Raw genomic sequence first — 15356 nt, 5'->3', positions numbered from 1 at the left:
GAATTTTAAAATTGGTACATCAGTAAGCACAAAAGTGGTATAAACCATACAGAACATTGAAACATTTTTATCTTAAAGTATATTTCACTTATGATCTAACTACCTAAATTCTGCTTATTTTTGCAGTTTTCAGAAGTAACAAGCATCCAAAATAAAAAACCAGCAATACAAGTGTTAAGTAGCACAGTTTTACCATCTACTTACCAGATTCGAATTACCACTTGTAAAACTGAACTTCAGCAGCTCATCCAGCAAAAGCGGGAGCAGTGCAACGCTGAGAGGATAGCGAAGCAGATGATGGAAAACGCTGAATGGGAGAGTAAACCGCCACCACCTGGTATGAGTTCCACTGATTCCTAGCTGTAGTCTCGTCTGTGTGCCGAAGTGTAAAATCTAATGGAGGACCCTATAGAGCCTGAGCATTCCTAATGTTAAAGTCCAAAAGTTTAAACTTAATTTTAGGGTTTAGGAGCAGTTCTGAGTATGTATTGCCTGTTAGGGGGTGGAGGTGGTTCATAAATCCTTTAAAATCTGAAACACTTCTGGTCACAGACTGTTAGATGAAGGATATTCAACCTATACTTTACCAGACAAAGGGAGTCAGGACAGCACTATCGCCTGAGAAACCCAGAGAAAGAGGCAGTAAAAACAAAGAGCCTTAAGTCAATGTTTGTGGCGGCGGGATCTCTTTGGCTGTGGGTGCAGCTTGCAGTGGCCAGTCACTTAGCCTGTCCCGTTTCCCCGTTTGTAGCAGCAGGTTTTACTGGCCCAGTTTTAACCCTTTCGTGGAAGGTCAGGCTTGTTCAGCTCCTGTTTTCATTTTCTGGAAAGTTTGCCATTTAATTTCTTAATATTAAGGCAGAGGTAGAACGTACAGAAAATATTAGATTCTTTAAAAAATATAACAAAAGCTTTAATAGCTCCACTATTTAATGATGATCAACCTTCAAGATTTGGGAGAAATACTTCCTGTATTCTAAGAAAATTTCAAAGAAATTTAAAGGTAGTTCAGGTGGAAGTGTAGTTCACCCCATTGTAATGTGGCGAGCTAATAGTCAATACCAGATTTGTGGTTTTTTAAAAAATTAATGAGCTTGGGGCTGGGGATTTAGCTCAGCGGCATAAGCGCCTGCCTTGCAAGCAGGCAGTCGTGAGTTCGATCCCCGGTACCGATAAAAAGGAAAAAGACAAAAAAAAATTAATGAGCTTCTATATTTCAGTTTTAATAATAAAATTTAACTTAAAAACGGAAGAAATGTACAGTGTATTTCATTTCTCAAGTGACACTGTGATTGCTGATTTAGGCACAGTGCTGACCACTAGTATAGTATAATCTTTATTACTTTGTGTTTTATTTTAAACTCAAATAATTAAATATTACACAATTTTGTACTCACTGCAACAGGATTGAAGACAGTTGTGATTCGGAATGGCTAAGACATTTCAGGGCCTCAGAATTTGTAACTTATTAAATAAAATGAATCATATACAGGGAAGATGTATATAATAGAATGTACATAGAAGATTATAGATATAAGGAAGGAACTGTCCAAGATGGTAATTTAGACTACTATTTATACTAAAATGTATGTCACAGAATAAATGATTATAGGTAGCAAGGAAGTCAACCAACATCTCAGTGCCTACTTTGTGATAGAGAGAATGTTAGACCCTCATTTATTTGTTTATCCATGTATTCATTCTTTGGGCTAAGTAGTATACCCAGCATTTTTACATTTGAAGAAATTAAACATCAAAGAGTTAAATAAGTAGCCCAGAGTCAGTTAAGGTATGGTGGAAATGGGTTTTTGAGACTTTTGTGCTCAGAGACTTTCAGACTCTCATCCACTCCCAGTTCCTCTAGGCTAGGGTAATCATTATGGCTCCATGCTGCTCAGTGAATGGTTAGAGTCAGATCCTGGAGAAGGGGGCCAGGTGGAGTCTTCGGTAGCTTACTGTCTCAGCATCTTAGTTAATAAATAATAGTATCTGTCAGGGTCTACTAGCTAACAGTTGGTATGTTTGAATCACTTAATTCTCAAGCTAGTTGTTGGTGATTGTAGGTGGAAGCTGAAGGGAAAATTGTATTTGCAAACTGTAGTGTAAGATACACTCCTTTGCTTTCTTTTAGGGTGGCGTCCTAAAGGGCTACTAGTTGCACATCTTCATGAACACAAATCTGCTGTGAATCGAATTAGAGTCTCTGATGAACACTCACTTTTTGCAACATGTTCAAATGATGGCACAGTGAAAATCTGGAACAGCCAGAAGATGGAGGGAAAGACCACTACAACTAGGTAACGTGATCAGGAATGGATCAGTTAAGCACTCAAGTCAATGAATATTTATGTAGTACTTACTCTGTAGCAGCTACTATTTTAGGTGCCAGGGCTCTGGCACTACGAGATGGGGGGAAAATTTCTTGTCTTGAAGAGTTTGCCTTCTAGTGGAAAGTAAGAGATGCTATAAGTAAGTACAGTATTGTGTTAAATGATCAAACAAATGTTATACAAAATGCAGCTGGAAAAGGGAATGGGAGACGCAGGTAGAGGTGAGGCAGAGGAATTTTAAATAAATTGGCCAGAGAATACCTCACAGGGAAAATTGATGTTTGAAGGACTTTTTAAAAAAAGTAGGGGTAGATGTGGATGTGTGTGGAAGAGTATTTCAGGCAGAATAAAGAGGAATGTCGGAAGCCCCAGGGAAGAGACACTTTTGGTATGTTCGAGGACAGCAGACAGCCCCATGCAGGTGCAGCGGAGCGAGCCAGAGGCAGAGGCAAGAGAAGCTGGAGACGGGGTTCAGGCTGTGATGAAGGACTTGGACTTTTGTGAGCTGGGAGCCTTTGCAGGATTGTGAGTAGAGGGAAGATGCAATGTAGATTACATGTAGCTGGCTTTTGTGTTGAGAGTAGACTAGGAAGATGGGTAGGGTGAAACAATTAGGAGACTGCTGTAGTAATGAAAGGAAGAGGCGATGGTTGCAGAGGCCTGGTAATAGTGTTGATAAGGAGAAAGGCGCATATTCTGGAAATGTTTTGATGTTAAAGCTAGCAAGATTTACTGACTTTTAGCTGGAATACGAGCAAGAAGAATGTAAAACCTGATGAAATGGCCAGCTGTGTCAGGAAGACAAATTCTGTAAGTATTTTAGATTGGTGCAACTTTATTGCTGTGCTCTGCCCTGATTTACAGTCTGTCTCCAACTCCTTTTTGCTTTTCTTCTTTTTTTTTGAGACAGGGTCTTTCTGTGTACCCCAGGCTATCCTTGAACTCACTGTGCACAGGCTGGCCTCAAACTTGTGCCAGTCCTCCTGCCTCAGCTCCCAAGTGCTAGGGTTACAGGTGTGTGCCACTACATCTAGGTGCTGTCTTTTAGTTCAGATAATCATGTTATTCATTCTTTGCCTAGTTTGGTCTGAAAAGCTACTAGTAACCAAAATTGAATCTCACCTACATTAAAGGATGTGATAGTCTCTGATGCTTTTCTCATTATTGGTTTATTGACTATAATGAGACAAAATATCAAGCAAAACATCTTTGATAACTAAAATATGGTGGCACTTTAGTTCATGACTTTGTTTTACAGTATTGGGAACACAACTCATTTGCGTTCTATTGGGGAGATACCTGGGGTTGTGTTTGTCATCTGATGTAGAGTTTATGAACAGGTTGAAGTTTGGTCAAAGCCTTTTATTTGAGAACAGAATTGTTTGTGAACAGAAGCATTGGTGAAAAGAAGCATTACTGTAATTTAAGCTTATTTGCCCAATTTTGTGCTAATTATATATTTTTCAGAAAGGGCTTTGTGTTTTAATCATGCTTAATTTTTTTTCTGTTATTTGCTCTTTGCATTGAATTGATCCAAATGGAAATTGTTGAAAGAATTAGGAGTCTTTACGTAGCGGCTTTTAAATGAAGATTTTATCATGGAATTTTCCAACCTATGAGGATAGGTTGACGTGTTTTACAGTACATTCAATGTATTTGTTTTATGTTTTCAGTTTTTGTCACAGGGTGTTGGACCCAGGGCTTCATGAATGCTCACTCTGTCACTGCACTATGCCTCCACAGTTCGTTTCATTGTTAATTCAAAGCAAGTTGCAGATACCAGGACATCTAAAATCTTCGCCATGCACATCATTAACTAAGTTCTTCGTTTATTTACTTATTTTTTCTTTTTTCTTTTTGGTCTGTGTGTGGTCCTTTTGTGTGTCTGTGTATGGTACTGGAGATTGAAACCATGAACACCACACTGAGAGATACGTCCCCGCCCCAGGCAGATTCTATCTAATTGTCCAGGCTGGGTATGAACTTGAGTCCCTGCTGCCTGAGTCTTGCAGAATCCTGGTATAACCAGCTTTGTCCCTCTTAGTTCTTGTTCTGAAGCAGCAAAGGACATGGCAACGAAGTAGTATGCAGCTGCCAGGTATGGTTTATTAGAAGGAACAGAAGGTGGCCCTTACGGATCAGAGGACATGGAATACTGCTTTATGCTGCTTGCCAGACTTCCTGTGGTGAGGTGGAATTAGGCGTCACTCTTGTTTTCGAAAGTACAACTGCCAGGATCATTAACTACGTAACAGTAATACTATTAAAGAGGCAGAGTTTAAAGGAAGATGGTTTATTTGTAAAAGGATAGAAAAAGAGAAGATTGACAGCTGCTCTGGAAGAGTAGGGGACATCAGAAGCAAATACCCATGAGCCTTTGTCCTAAGCTTCATTTTATTAGTTTTATTAGTGATTTCCTCCCTCCCACATGGGCTGGTGGAAGACATCCCTGTCTGATTGGCTCTCTGGCCTTCTTTGTTCCTGACCTTGGGCACCTCTATCTGCCTTCTTTCTGCCGTTTGGGTTCTTCCTGACCCTCTATGATGGTTGGGGAGGGGACAGTAGCCTTATAGGAAGATAAATCAGAGTTGAATAAGTAAAGGGGTCCCGTGTGTGTATGGTACAATAATGTAGTTGATGTTAAAGTGAGAACATTAAGTGTATGTATATGTGTGTATATATGTAGGTGCCTTTTACATATTAAATAGGAGTCTTTAGGTGGCTGCCACTTAATCTCTTTTGTATTTTAGCAGAGGTGGGTGAAGGGGCTGCTATCCAGGTTCTTTTATGTTTGTGGCTTCCACCTTGCTTAAATTCTTATGATAATTGTGTTATCTCTCAATTCCAGGGCTGTAACTACAGAGAGTTTTAAGAAAGGTATTTAGAGGCCTCATTCAAATAAGGCCTCTACAAGTAGTATAAAATCCTACAAGTAGTATAAAATCCTAGTAAGGCTCAGGGTGTTTAATTAGTACCCTCTGATGGAATACAGTTCATTTTCCCTGCAAGGCTTTTGACAATATATATCATGAGCCATTATCAAGAAACTAGGAATAAACCCAGTGAATAATTTTAAGGCTGTTCAGTTTGCCTTTATTTAGAATGGTTTAAAAAAAATTCCCTATTAGAAGCAAACTAAAGGTTCAGCAACAGGGGTAAATTTGTATATTAAAAGAGCTGATGCAGCTGGGAGTGTTGGCATAGGCCTGTGATCCCAGCATTTGGAGGCGGAGCAGCTAAAGCAGGAGGATCACTGAATTCAAGGCCAACCTGGGAGTTCAAAGCTATCCTGAACTACATAGTGAAACCCTGTCTCAAGAAAAGACCAATCCCCCCCAAACAAAATGAAAGAGAGAGAGATAGAGAGAGAGAAAGAAAGAGAAAGAGACAGAGAGATGGTGATAATGATGCAGCTGTAAAACTGATGTGGAAATGAATTCTTTAGTATGAAGACCACAGAAATATTGTTCAAAAGTACAAGTTTAAGAAGATGATACAGACAGTTTGTTTTTGGAATGGCTGAGTAAAGAACTCTAAAAGCTGTTTCTCCCTAAAAGCAGTGAAAATCTTGGCAAAATAGATTTTTCTTAGAACTTTGGAAACTAAAATTTTGGAATTCTGTAAGTGTTCAGTTAATAAAAGCATCTTACTCTCAGTAAGAAAAGTCATGTCATGTTTAACTTAATTTTAGCCCCTTATATCCAGCTTTCTGGGCGTGTTGAAAACAGCTCCCAATTATAGTAGCCATGAAACTAGCTCCTCAGTGGGCACTGGAGGAGTCATACTGGCTTTGGTACTGCCCAAGTCCCCATCTCCAGAGAGTTACAAGTCTGGTAAAGAAATGGGAAAGGGTGCCCAATACACAGGGAAAAAAAGCAGTTAAAGGAAACAGTCTCAGTAATCCCAGTCACTTCAGTTATTATAGGTATGTTCAGAGAATGAAAAGAAAGCATGTTTAAAGAAGTAGCGAGAACAGTGTCTCAAAGACTATCTAAGAGAAATGGTAGATAACCAAATAGAAATTGTGGATTTGAGGAAACTCAAATAAAAAATTCACTGGACAACCTTAACTACAGATTTCAATTGGCAAGAGAAAAAAATAACTGGAACGTTTATAGATAATTGATCAGTCAGGTACAAAAAGAAAACAATAAGGAAAAATGAACAGATTTTGAGGAGACCCGTGGAGCTCCATCCAGCATTTCAACACGTGCGTGAGTTTAAGGAGGGCAGAATGAATATAGCTGTCCCTTAGTATCCGTGGGGGATTTGTTTCAGGATTCCTACAGATACCTAGAGAAGTGGATGCTCAAGTCACTCATATAAGCCTCTGTAATGTCCTCCCATATAAACCTCTATAAACATCCCAAAGGAATGGTACTACCTAGGCATGTCATAAGCAAACTGTTGAAAGGCAAAGAAAATCGTGAAAGTATCAAGAGAAAAGTGACTCATTAACAGACATTTCATCAGAAGTGACGTAGGTTAGAAGTCAGAAATACGGATGGTATATTCACTGTGAAGAGGAAAAAACTGGCAGCCAATAATCTTTATCTCATAAAATTATCCTTCAGAAATAACAGTGATTCAACATAAATAAAGACAAGGACTCTATTGCAGGCATATTGTCTCTAAAATACTACTAAAAGGGATCCTTCGTGCTGAAATGAAAAAGCATGGGACTGTAACTTAAATTCTTCTGAAGAAATAAAGAGGAAAAGTAGAGTTAAAATCACAAGTAAATATAAAAGAAGGTATCTGCTCACCGATTTAAAAATGATTACTGCATAAAGACATAAGACTATCTGTGGGCTTGTAACACAGATCTATACCAGTAGTACTGTATGACAGTAGTTGAATAGACGATGGAGGAGGGGAACAACTATTGGAGCAAATTTTGTTTATTATTGAAATGAAATTGGTATTTATCTGACTGTTTTAACATGTCAGTTGTATTTTTTTAAAATTTTGTTTAAGGAGGAAAAAAAAACAGAAAAAGGGTACAAATTATACAGAATTTCAGAAAAAATAAACAGTAGGAAATCACTAGTTAATAGGTTACATATTGTCGTCTTAGAAATAATTGTTCAAGTTACAAAATTAAAGCATATAGAGTGGACATTCAAACAGTGAGACTGCAAACAGTTCTGTTCAATGATCCAATAAAACTCGGTAATATGGTTATCTATCTTATACACTTAAATATACAGACAGTTATGTCCTTTAGAGCACTTTCTTTTCCTCTCTTTTGTACAATGACAATTACACATTTTTGGGTTTTATTACTCCCACTGTTCTTATTACTTTTTTTTGAAGAAAGTAAAACCAAATATGACATAATAGGACAGAGTCAGTCAATTCAAAAGAATGGGCATAATACATAATGTAAAAACAAAATACAAGGTGATCAACAATGGTTACCATTAATGCCTCTTGCTATCTTAAAAAGAATTGCCTAGGGGCTGGGGATTTAGCTCAGCGGCATAAGCACCTGCCTTGTAAGCAGGCAGTCATGAGTTCGATCCCCCGTACAGATAAAAAAAGGAAAAAGATCAAAAACAAAAAAAAAAGAAAAGAAAAGAATTGCCTATATCATCAGTTATAATAAAATTGAACAAAACAGTAAAGAACAAGACCAATAAAACCAAAACATTGGAGACATTACAGGACTTCAAAAGAAGATAATAGTCAACCAGAAAGGGCGTCATAATGAATCTTATTGTCTTCAGTCAAAACAAGATGGTGAGAGCAATACAGGGTTTCAAATCAAGTTAATAGGAAATCAATGTGGGTTACTATAATATATTCTGCTAATTTTTATTTTTCCCTTAATTAAAAGGATAAAAATGAAAAAGTAAATAATAAAAAGGAGATTGAGATAAAAAAGAAGGCATAACAACAAAGCAGCGCAGGTCAAAACATAGCCATTTAAGCAAAATAGTGTTTCACCACAAGATAATCTCAACATAAAAGTAGTTAGCACGGTGTCTCTTTCCTTAAAATCTTTGGGTATAACTTCGTATGTAGCATCAAACATATCAAGACAATGTAAAACCGTTCAAGAGAATGACAGTATTACAGGGTATTTAGAATCAACTAACAGAAAATGAACAATGATTTCTGTATAATCTCCTTGTCTATAAAAATTTTTGTTTATATTATCACATATAATAAAGTCCAATAAGACACAACAGGTTAAAACCGATGGAGACAGAAGAACAAAAGCTTGATGGGACTTCAAAATAAGAGGATATTAAATCAGCACTACCTATTATGATGTGTTGTTTTCTCCAAAATGGCTGTTCCTACCATCCAACCTTCTCTGCCTCATTTCTGTTGAGCTCTTTTTCTGTCATTAGTTGTCAGTTTGTCTTCTTCATTTCGCTTTCTGCTCCATTCATTGTGGCCTCTCTGCCACTGTTTCTGGAATCTTGGTATTTTTCATTTTTAGAATATCCTGCAGTAATCTCTGTAGAGTTGAATTGGTGGTTGCCAATTCCCCTAGTTCCTCTTTATCCTGGAAGCTCCTTGTTTTTCCATCAATTTCTAGGGACAGTTGTGCAGCATATATCAATCTTGGCTGGAGGTTATTATCTTTCAAAGCTTGAATTATTTCCCCCCACGCTCTTTGTGATTTGATGGTTTGTGCCGAGAAATTTGCTGTAATTCTGATGGGTGTTCCCTTGTAAGTGATCAGTTTCTTGTCTCTAACAGCTTTTAATATTCTGTTCTTATATTGGATTTCTGGAATTTTGATGATTATATGCCTGGGTGTAGCTCTGTTTGGGTTGTAGGTGGCTGGGGTCCGGTATGCCTCATACATCTGAGTATCTTTACTTTTGCTAAATTATGGAAATTCTCCTGGATTATTTCTGTGAATAGCTTTTGTAATCCGTTTGTTTGTGTCCCTACTTCTTCTTTTATATTCTTAATTCTTAAGTTATAGATCCTCTTATCATCTTCTGGTCTTTGTATTATTGCTGTTTATTTTCTTGTTATTTTTAAGAAGTTTTTCATTTCATGCTCCCACCTTACAAATCTGTCCTCCAGTTCTGATAATACATCCTTAGTTTCTTTCAAGCTGTTATGCCAGCTTTCAATAGACTTTTTAGTTTCCTGGTAATCTCTTTGAACCTGCTTCACGTATTCTATGTTTTCTCTATTTTCTCCATCAAACAATTCTCCCCTTTTTTTCTGTTCTTCCATTCCACCATCTGTTTTTTCCTGGGCAGTGCTTAGCATTTCTCTAACTATTCTTCTTATTTCTTGCTTTATTTCATTAAATACTTCATTTTTGAACTCGTCTATGAGGCTCCGGAGATATCACTTTATGTCTATTGGTGCCGTGTCTGATATTGCATGTTTTCTGCCTTCATTCTCTTTTGCATTTACCTTTCCTTGATCAGTGTTCTCAGGATTGGGGACTGAGGACCCTTTCTTGTTGCTCTCTCTTCCCATACTTTTTGTTCCTTCCATACAAGCATATGTAGGAGGCCCAGTTTTTTTTTTTTCCTCTTTGTCTGTTACAGTTTGTTTGAATGGTGCTGGCTAGGTGTTCCTGCCCACCGCAGTGTACTAGGGAGACACAGACCTGGGCAGCCTCTGCTGGGCCCATCCCTCCAGATCAACCTAGTGAAGGCTTCACTGCTAGGGTGCACCACCGGGTGCAGGGACCTGGTTTGGGCTAGCCTACTGGATCTTAGTCCATGGCATCACCAGGCCAAGTGCTCCCCACCAATCCCGCTTGAGAGGGGAATATGCGACTAAAGTCACTGCAGCGTCCTGTTCCAGCTAGTCTGCCCGGTCCCAGAATGTCCTCTGTTGAAGCCTCCTAGTCTCTGAAAGGGTCCCCGTTTCTCTCACTCACTGCAGGTTGATGCTGGGCTCCCTGCTAGTCCTGTTCTCAATGCCCTTTGGTTCGCGGATTCCCACTCTCAGAGCTTTCCCGCGTCTGTCTCCCTGCCTTGCCGATTGGGAGGCAGCAGCGGCACTAAGAAATTCAAATCGTGGCTTCCAGTGGCGCGGGATCCACCTTCCGCGCTGATTTTATCTGTTCATATTATAACATCAGGATTGCATTTCCAGTTGGTTTCTCTCAGCTTAGTTCGTTCCTGGGTTGGCAGGGTACATCTCCCCTCACTTAGGACTCCTCACACGGCACCACTTCTGGATTCTAAACTGGTAATCTCAGAGAGCCTCTGTGGCTGCTGTTATTTGTCCACCATGTTGTCCCGGAAGTGTCAGTTGTATTTTTTAGGGCAACTTAAACTTGAAACTTTTAGTAAAATTCAGAAACATAAAAACAACTTGAAACTTTTAGTGAAAATTCCAAAGCATATAAACAATAGGAAAAGTAAGCATTTGAGAAAACACTTAAAACAAAAGAAGACTAATGAAATATAAAAATATTTAAAACACAAAAAACAAATGTCAAATGTGAGTCATACCATATTGGTGGTCACACTAAATGTAGTCAAAAGACAAAGTTAATGGAAAAGAGGAAAAAGACTTGATCCAGTTATATGCTGTGTACAGAGATATATTTTAGATTTAGAGGCTCAAATAGATTGAAAGTGAGGCTTGGAAAAGACATCATGTAGGTAGTACCAGAAAAAGAGGGGACATGGCTATATTAATGTTCAACAGAACATTTTAAAAATTGCTAAAGTTGCTCCTAAAGTCAAGTAGGGGTATTTTATCATGATAGTGGCATCTGGGCATCAGGAAGACGTGTCAGCTGTAACATAGGAACCAGACAACAGATGAAAGCAAAATACATGAGGGAAAAAATTAAAGAATTGAAGGGAAAGCCACCCATATAAGTAGGAGACTTTAGTATCCCCGTTTCAGTATTGATGGAAGACTCAAGAATAAGATCACAACAAGAAATCAGAGATCTTAACCTCACTGTAAACCAGTCAGATCTGACAGGTATTAACAGAGTACTCATAACTAACAGTAAGATACAATTTTTTTGTGTATGGAATATGTTCCACATTAAATCTTATGTTCATAAACCAGCTTCAGAATTTAAAAGGACTGAAAGCATACAAAGTATGTTTTCCAATCACAGTAAAACAAAATTAGGTAATAGGAAACTGGAAAATTCACCAGTATATGTTGGTAAAATAGCATACTGGTGAATAGCTAGTGGTTCTAAGGGAAATTAGAACCTATGTGAGATTAGTGAAAATAAAACACAGAATACTCAAACTTAGAAGATGCTGCTCAAAGGGTATTTACAGCTGTAAAAACTGAACCTGAAGAAACTACTAAAGAAGAACAGGCTTAACCAATTTAAGTAGAAGGAAGGAAGATACTAAAGATGAAATAAATGAAATAGAAAATAGAAAAACAAAGATTGAAGAAAAATCTACATAAGCAGGAGTTCTTTATAATGCTCAACAAAATTGGTGAGCCTTTATGATAGTGACCAATTAAAAAAAGAATAACATTATTACTAGAATCAGTGCTTTTTAAAAAAGGGTTATTACTTCTCACTTGACAGAAATAAGAAAATAGTATGAGGGGAAAACTATGAACACTTGTATGCCCACAAAAAAAAAAAAGAAAAAAGAAAATCTGACAATAAAAATAGTATAATCAAGAATTTTCCCCTAAACAGTGGCTCAGTTTGAAGTGGCCTTAATGTGAAGTCTACCAAATATTTAAAGAATTATTACCCATCTTTTAAGTAGTCTCCCCAAAAATAGGAAATACTTCTTGACTCATTGCATGAGGCACATGTGTATTAACGTGATACCATAGCCAGGCAAATATATTATAAGGAAACTAGAATCTGCACTGTAATTACTACAGTTGTAAATCCTTCATCAAAACAGAAACAGACTTGAACCTGGCATATGAAAAGGATTGTATACCATGACTCACTGCCATATGCCAGAAGTGCAAAGCTGGTTCAGTGCATGGAAATCAGTTAATGAGTGTGCCGTGTGAATAATGGGTGAGACCACACCATTGTTTCACCACTCACAATGTAGTTGACAAATTCCAATAAACATTAATGATTAAAACTAGCTCACTGAACTCTAGTGATAGAAGATAAAACCCACAGCCAATATTATACTTAATGATCAAAGAATGAAAGCTAAGATGAAGACCAAAACAGTGATGTCATTCTTGCCAGTTCCGTTAAGCATTGGACTTGAGGTTATAGCCAGGCAAACAATAGTTTAAAAAAAAGCACTGATGAGTGAGTTCAGCAAAGTGGAAGATAAAGGTCACTATACAAAAATTAATTACAGTTGTATTTGCTAGTAATGAATAGATCAAATAGAAAGTTAAGAAAAATTTCCAATTATAGTAGCATCAAAGGGAACTAGTTATGAATAACACAAAAAAGTACAAGATACGTGTACTAACAGATACAAAAGAAATTACAGAAGACCTAAATAAGTGGAAAAAAGTTGTTCATGGAGTAGAATACTTAATGTTGTTGAGATAGTGTATCTTTCCCAAATTGATGTATAGATTCAGTACTATTTCTATGAAATTTCTAGCTTTATATTTCTCTAGACATTGACAGTCTGCCTCCAAAATTAATAAATTATGAGGGCCCCAGAATAATCAAAACAGCCTTAAAAGAAAATTACCAAATTGGAGTATTGAAATTTGAAAATTTCAAAATTGATAATGAAGGTACAGTAATGAAAATAGTGTGATTCTGCCATAGGACAGGTCAGTGAATAGAACAGATATGCAGAAACATAGTTATGGTCACTGTTTTTGACAAAAGTGTGGGATATTTTAATGGAGGAAAGAATAGTTGTTTTAACAGATGGTTCTGGGATCACAGGGTATTCAGAAAGATAAATTTTCACAAAATTATTCAAAATGTATCATGGACCTCAAAGTAAGAACTATACTTGTTTGTAGTTTATACAAACTATAAAACATTCAGAGAAGACAGAGGCTTGTAAATTTCGATGGTTGTACAGTAGGCAAGGATTTTGAGACATGATATCAAAAGTACAAGTGATTAAAAAGACAAATGAGAGTTCATCAATATTATAAATCTTTGTGCTTCAAAGAACACTACCAAGAAAGTGAAAACACAATAATGGGAAAAATGTATCTGACAAAGGAAATTGTAGGTATGATAAGGATCTATTACTAGGGATGTATAAACAACTCTCATAAAAACACAAGTGACCCAATGAAAAATAAAAAATCAGGTGTTTATCCAAATAGGACCAATAAGTGTCATTAGTTACTAGGGCAATGCAAATAACAACCACAATGAAATATCATTTCACATTAACTGTAGTGACTGTAGAGCAAAACAACAACAAAAAATAAACATTGATGAGGATGTATGTAAAGAAATAACATGTTAATGAGTATGTGGAGAAATTGGAACTTTATATATTGCTGATGGAAAAACAGCTCAGCAACTATGGAAATCATTTTGGCAGTCTCAATATATGAGATGCAGGGTTGCCCAGTGATCCCACAGTTCCACCCCTCAGTATGTACACAGGATACGTGAAAATATGCTTACACAAACTCTATGCATAGATGATCTTAGCAGCCTCACATCGTTAGCCAGGGGGTGGAAACCACAGTGTCTACCAGCTGATAAATAGACAAACAGGTGAAGAATATCTATACAGTGGAGACTTAGCCATGGAAGGGAAAGGAGTACTAATACATGCTGCAACATGTGTAAAACTTTAAATATTTTGCTAAATGAAAGAAACTAATTCCAAAGACCACGTTGTTTGTGATTCCATTTATATTAAATATCCAGACTAGGCAAATTCATAGAAACAGAAGGCAGAATGAGTAGTTGTCACTGAATGACCAAGGCTGGGAGGAAGGAACATTGTGGAAAGACTGAGTGCTGAGTTTCTTTTTGAGTTGATGAAAATGTTCTGGAATAAGATAATGTGATGGTTGCAAACTCCGCTTAAAGGTGAACTTTGTGGTGTGTGATTTAGATCTAGACATTAAAAGAGGCAGAGAGAACACTGTATTGAGAGACTAAGCATCTCTGCCATTACCTTATCCTTGGCTCCTTTTACTCATTTCCAGTACTGCGTGGGCCGCATTAGGCATTGTGTTTGAAATGCACGTCCCCACAAAGATTTGTGATTCATACAAACTTTACAGCAGCATTATTTGTAATAGCCTGAAAGTAGAAACAAACCGTAAGTTCATCAGCAGATGACAGGTAAACAAATGTGATATATCCAACAATGGAATCATATTCAACCGTAAAAAGGAGTGAAGCACTGTGTGGTACAATGTAGATAAACATGACAGCATACTGCAAGAAAGAAAGCTGTACAGTGTATGATTGCATTTATATGAAATGTCCAGAATAGGCAAGTTCATAAAAAGTGAGATTATTCGTTATGAGGGGTAAGGAGAGGAGGAAATGGGGAATAAATGCTAATGAGTAGGAGGATGGTTTTATTTTATGGTTTCTTAGGAATGATGAAAATGACCTAGAATTGGTGGTAATCTGTGCAGAGTTCTGTTAATGTACTTAGAAAATCACTTTAAGTGTACACTTTAATTGTATACTTCAAAATGTAATCTACCATGTATAAAAATTACCTCAATAAAGCTGTTTAAGAAAAGTGAACTAGAGAGGTAAGTACTGAAGAGTATAAGGATAGATGAGAAAACATTAGTGTTTCTCTCTAGGTGGTATTATCAAGGTTTTTACTTCCCTGTATTTCTTTGCATTTTAATAATTTCTGTCCATTTAGTATGCATTAGCTTGTTTAATAAATAACTAAAGACTAATAAATGTGTTGATTAGAGATTGTGACCTTTGAAATGGCTCTTTTGAAAGGTAAAGATACACTGTATGCAGAATACTGAAGGAAAAAATTGGTGGTAATGGAAGGCATTCTGTCTAGATCACAAATTTGCAAAAGTTGAGAATTTAAAGGAGAAAGATTAAGACTGCTTGAGATGTTCATTGTTTGTGGAAGAGACCAAATATAATACAAATTGTGCACTTACAAATGTTTTCACAGCGTACATATTACAGTA

At 37.1% G+C, this 15356-nt stretch overlaps 1 protein-coding gene across 2 annotated transcripts in view; it reads left to right on the top strand.

The window, feature by feature from the left end:
* Nucleotides 1-15356, top strand: part of Pik3r4 (phosphoinositide-3-kinase regulatory subunit 4) — an 82067-nt gene that overhangs the window by 51370 nt on the left and 15341 nt on the right. For both annotated transcript variants that reach the window (XM_063248979.1, XM_063248978.1), the window contains 2 exons: nt 127-337; nt 2132-2297. In XM_063248979.1, coding sequence (XP_063105049.1) covers nt 127-337; nt 2132-2297 — 377 coding nt within the window. The remainder of the gene's footprint in view (nt 1-126; nt 338-2131; nt 2298-15356) is intronic.

The sequence above is a fragment of the Cavia porcellus genome, unplaced genomic scaffold, assembly GCF_034190915.1.
Source record: "Cavia porcellus strain 051 isolate PalLab524CR breed Dunkin Hartley unplaced genomic scaffold, mCavPor4.1 scaffold_5, whole genome shotgun sequence".
NCBI lineage: Eukaryota > Metazoa > Chordata > Mammalia > Rodentia > Caviidae > Cavia > Cavia porcellus.
Note: the sequence above shows the minus strand (reverse complement) of the source record. Positions and strands in the feature narration are given on the sequence as shown.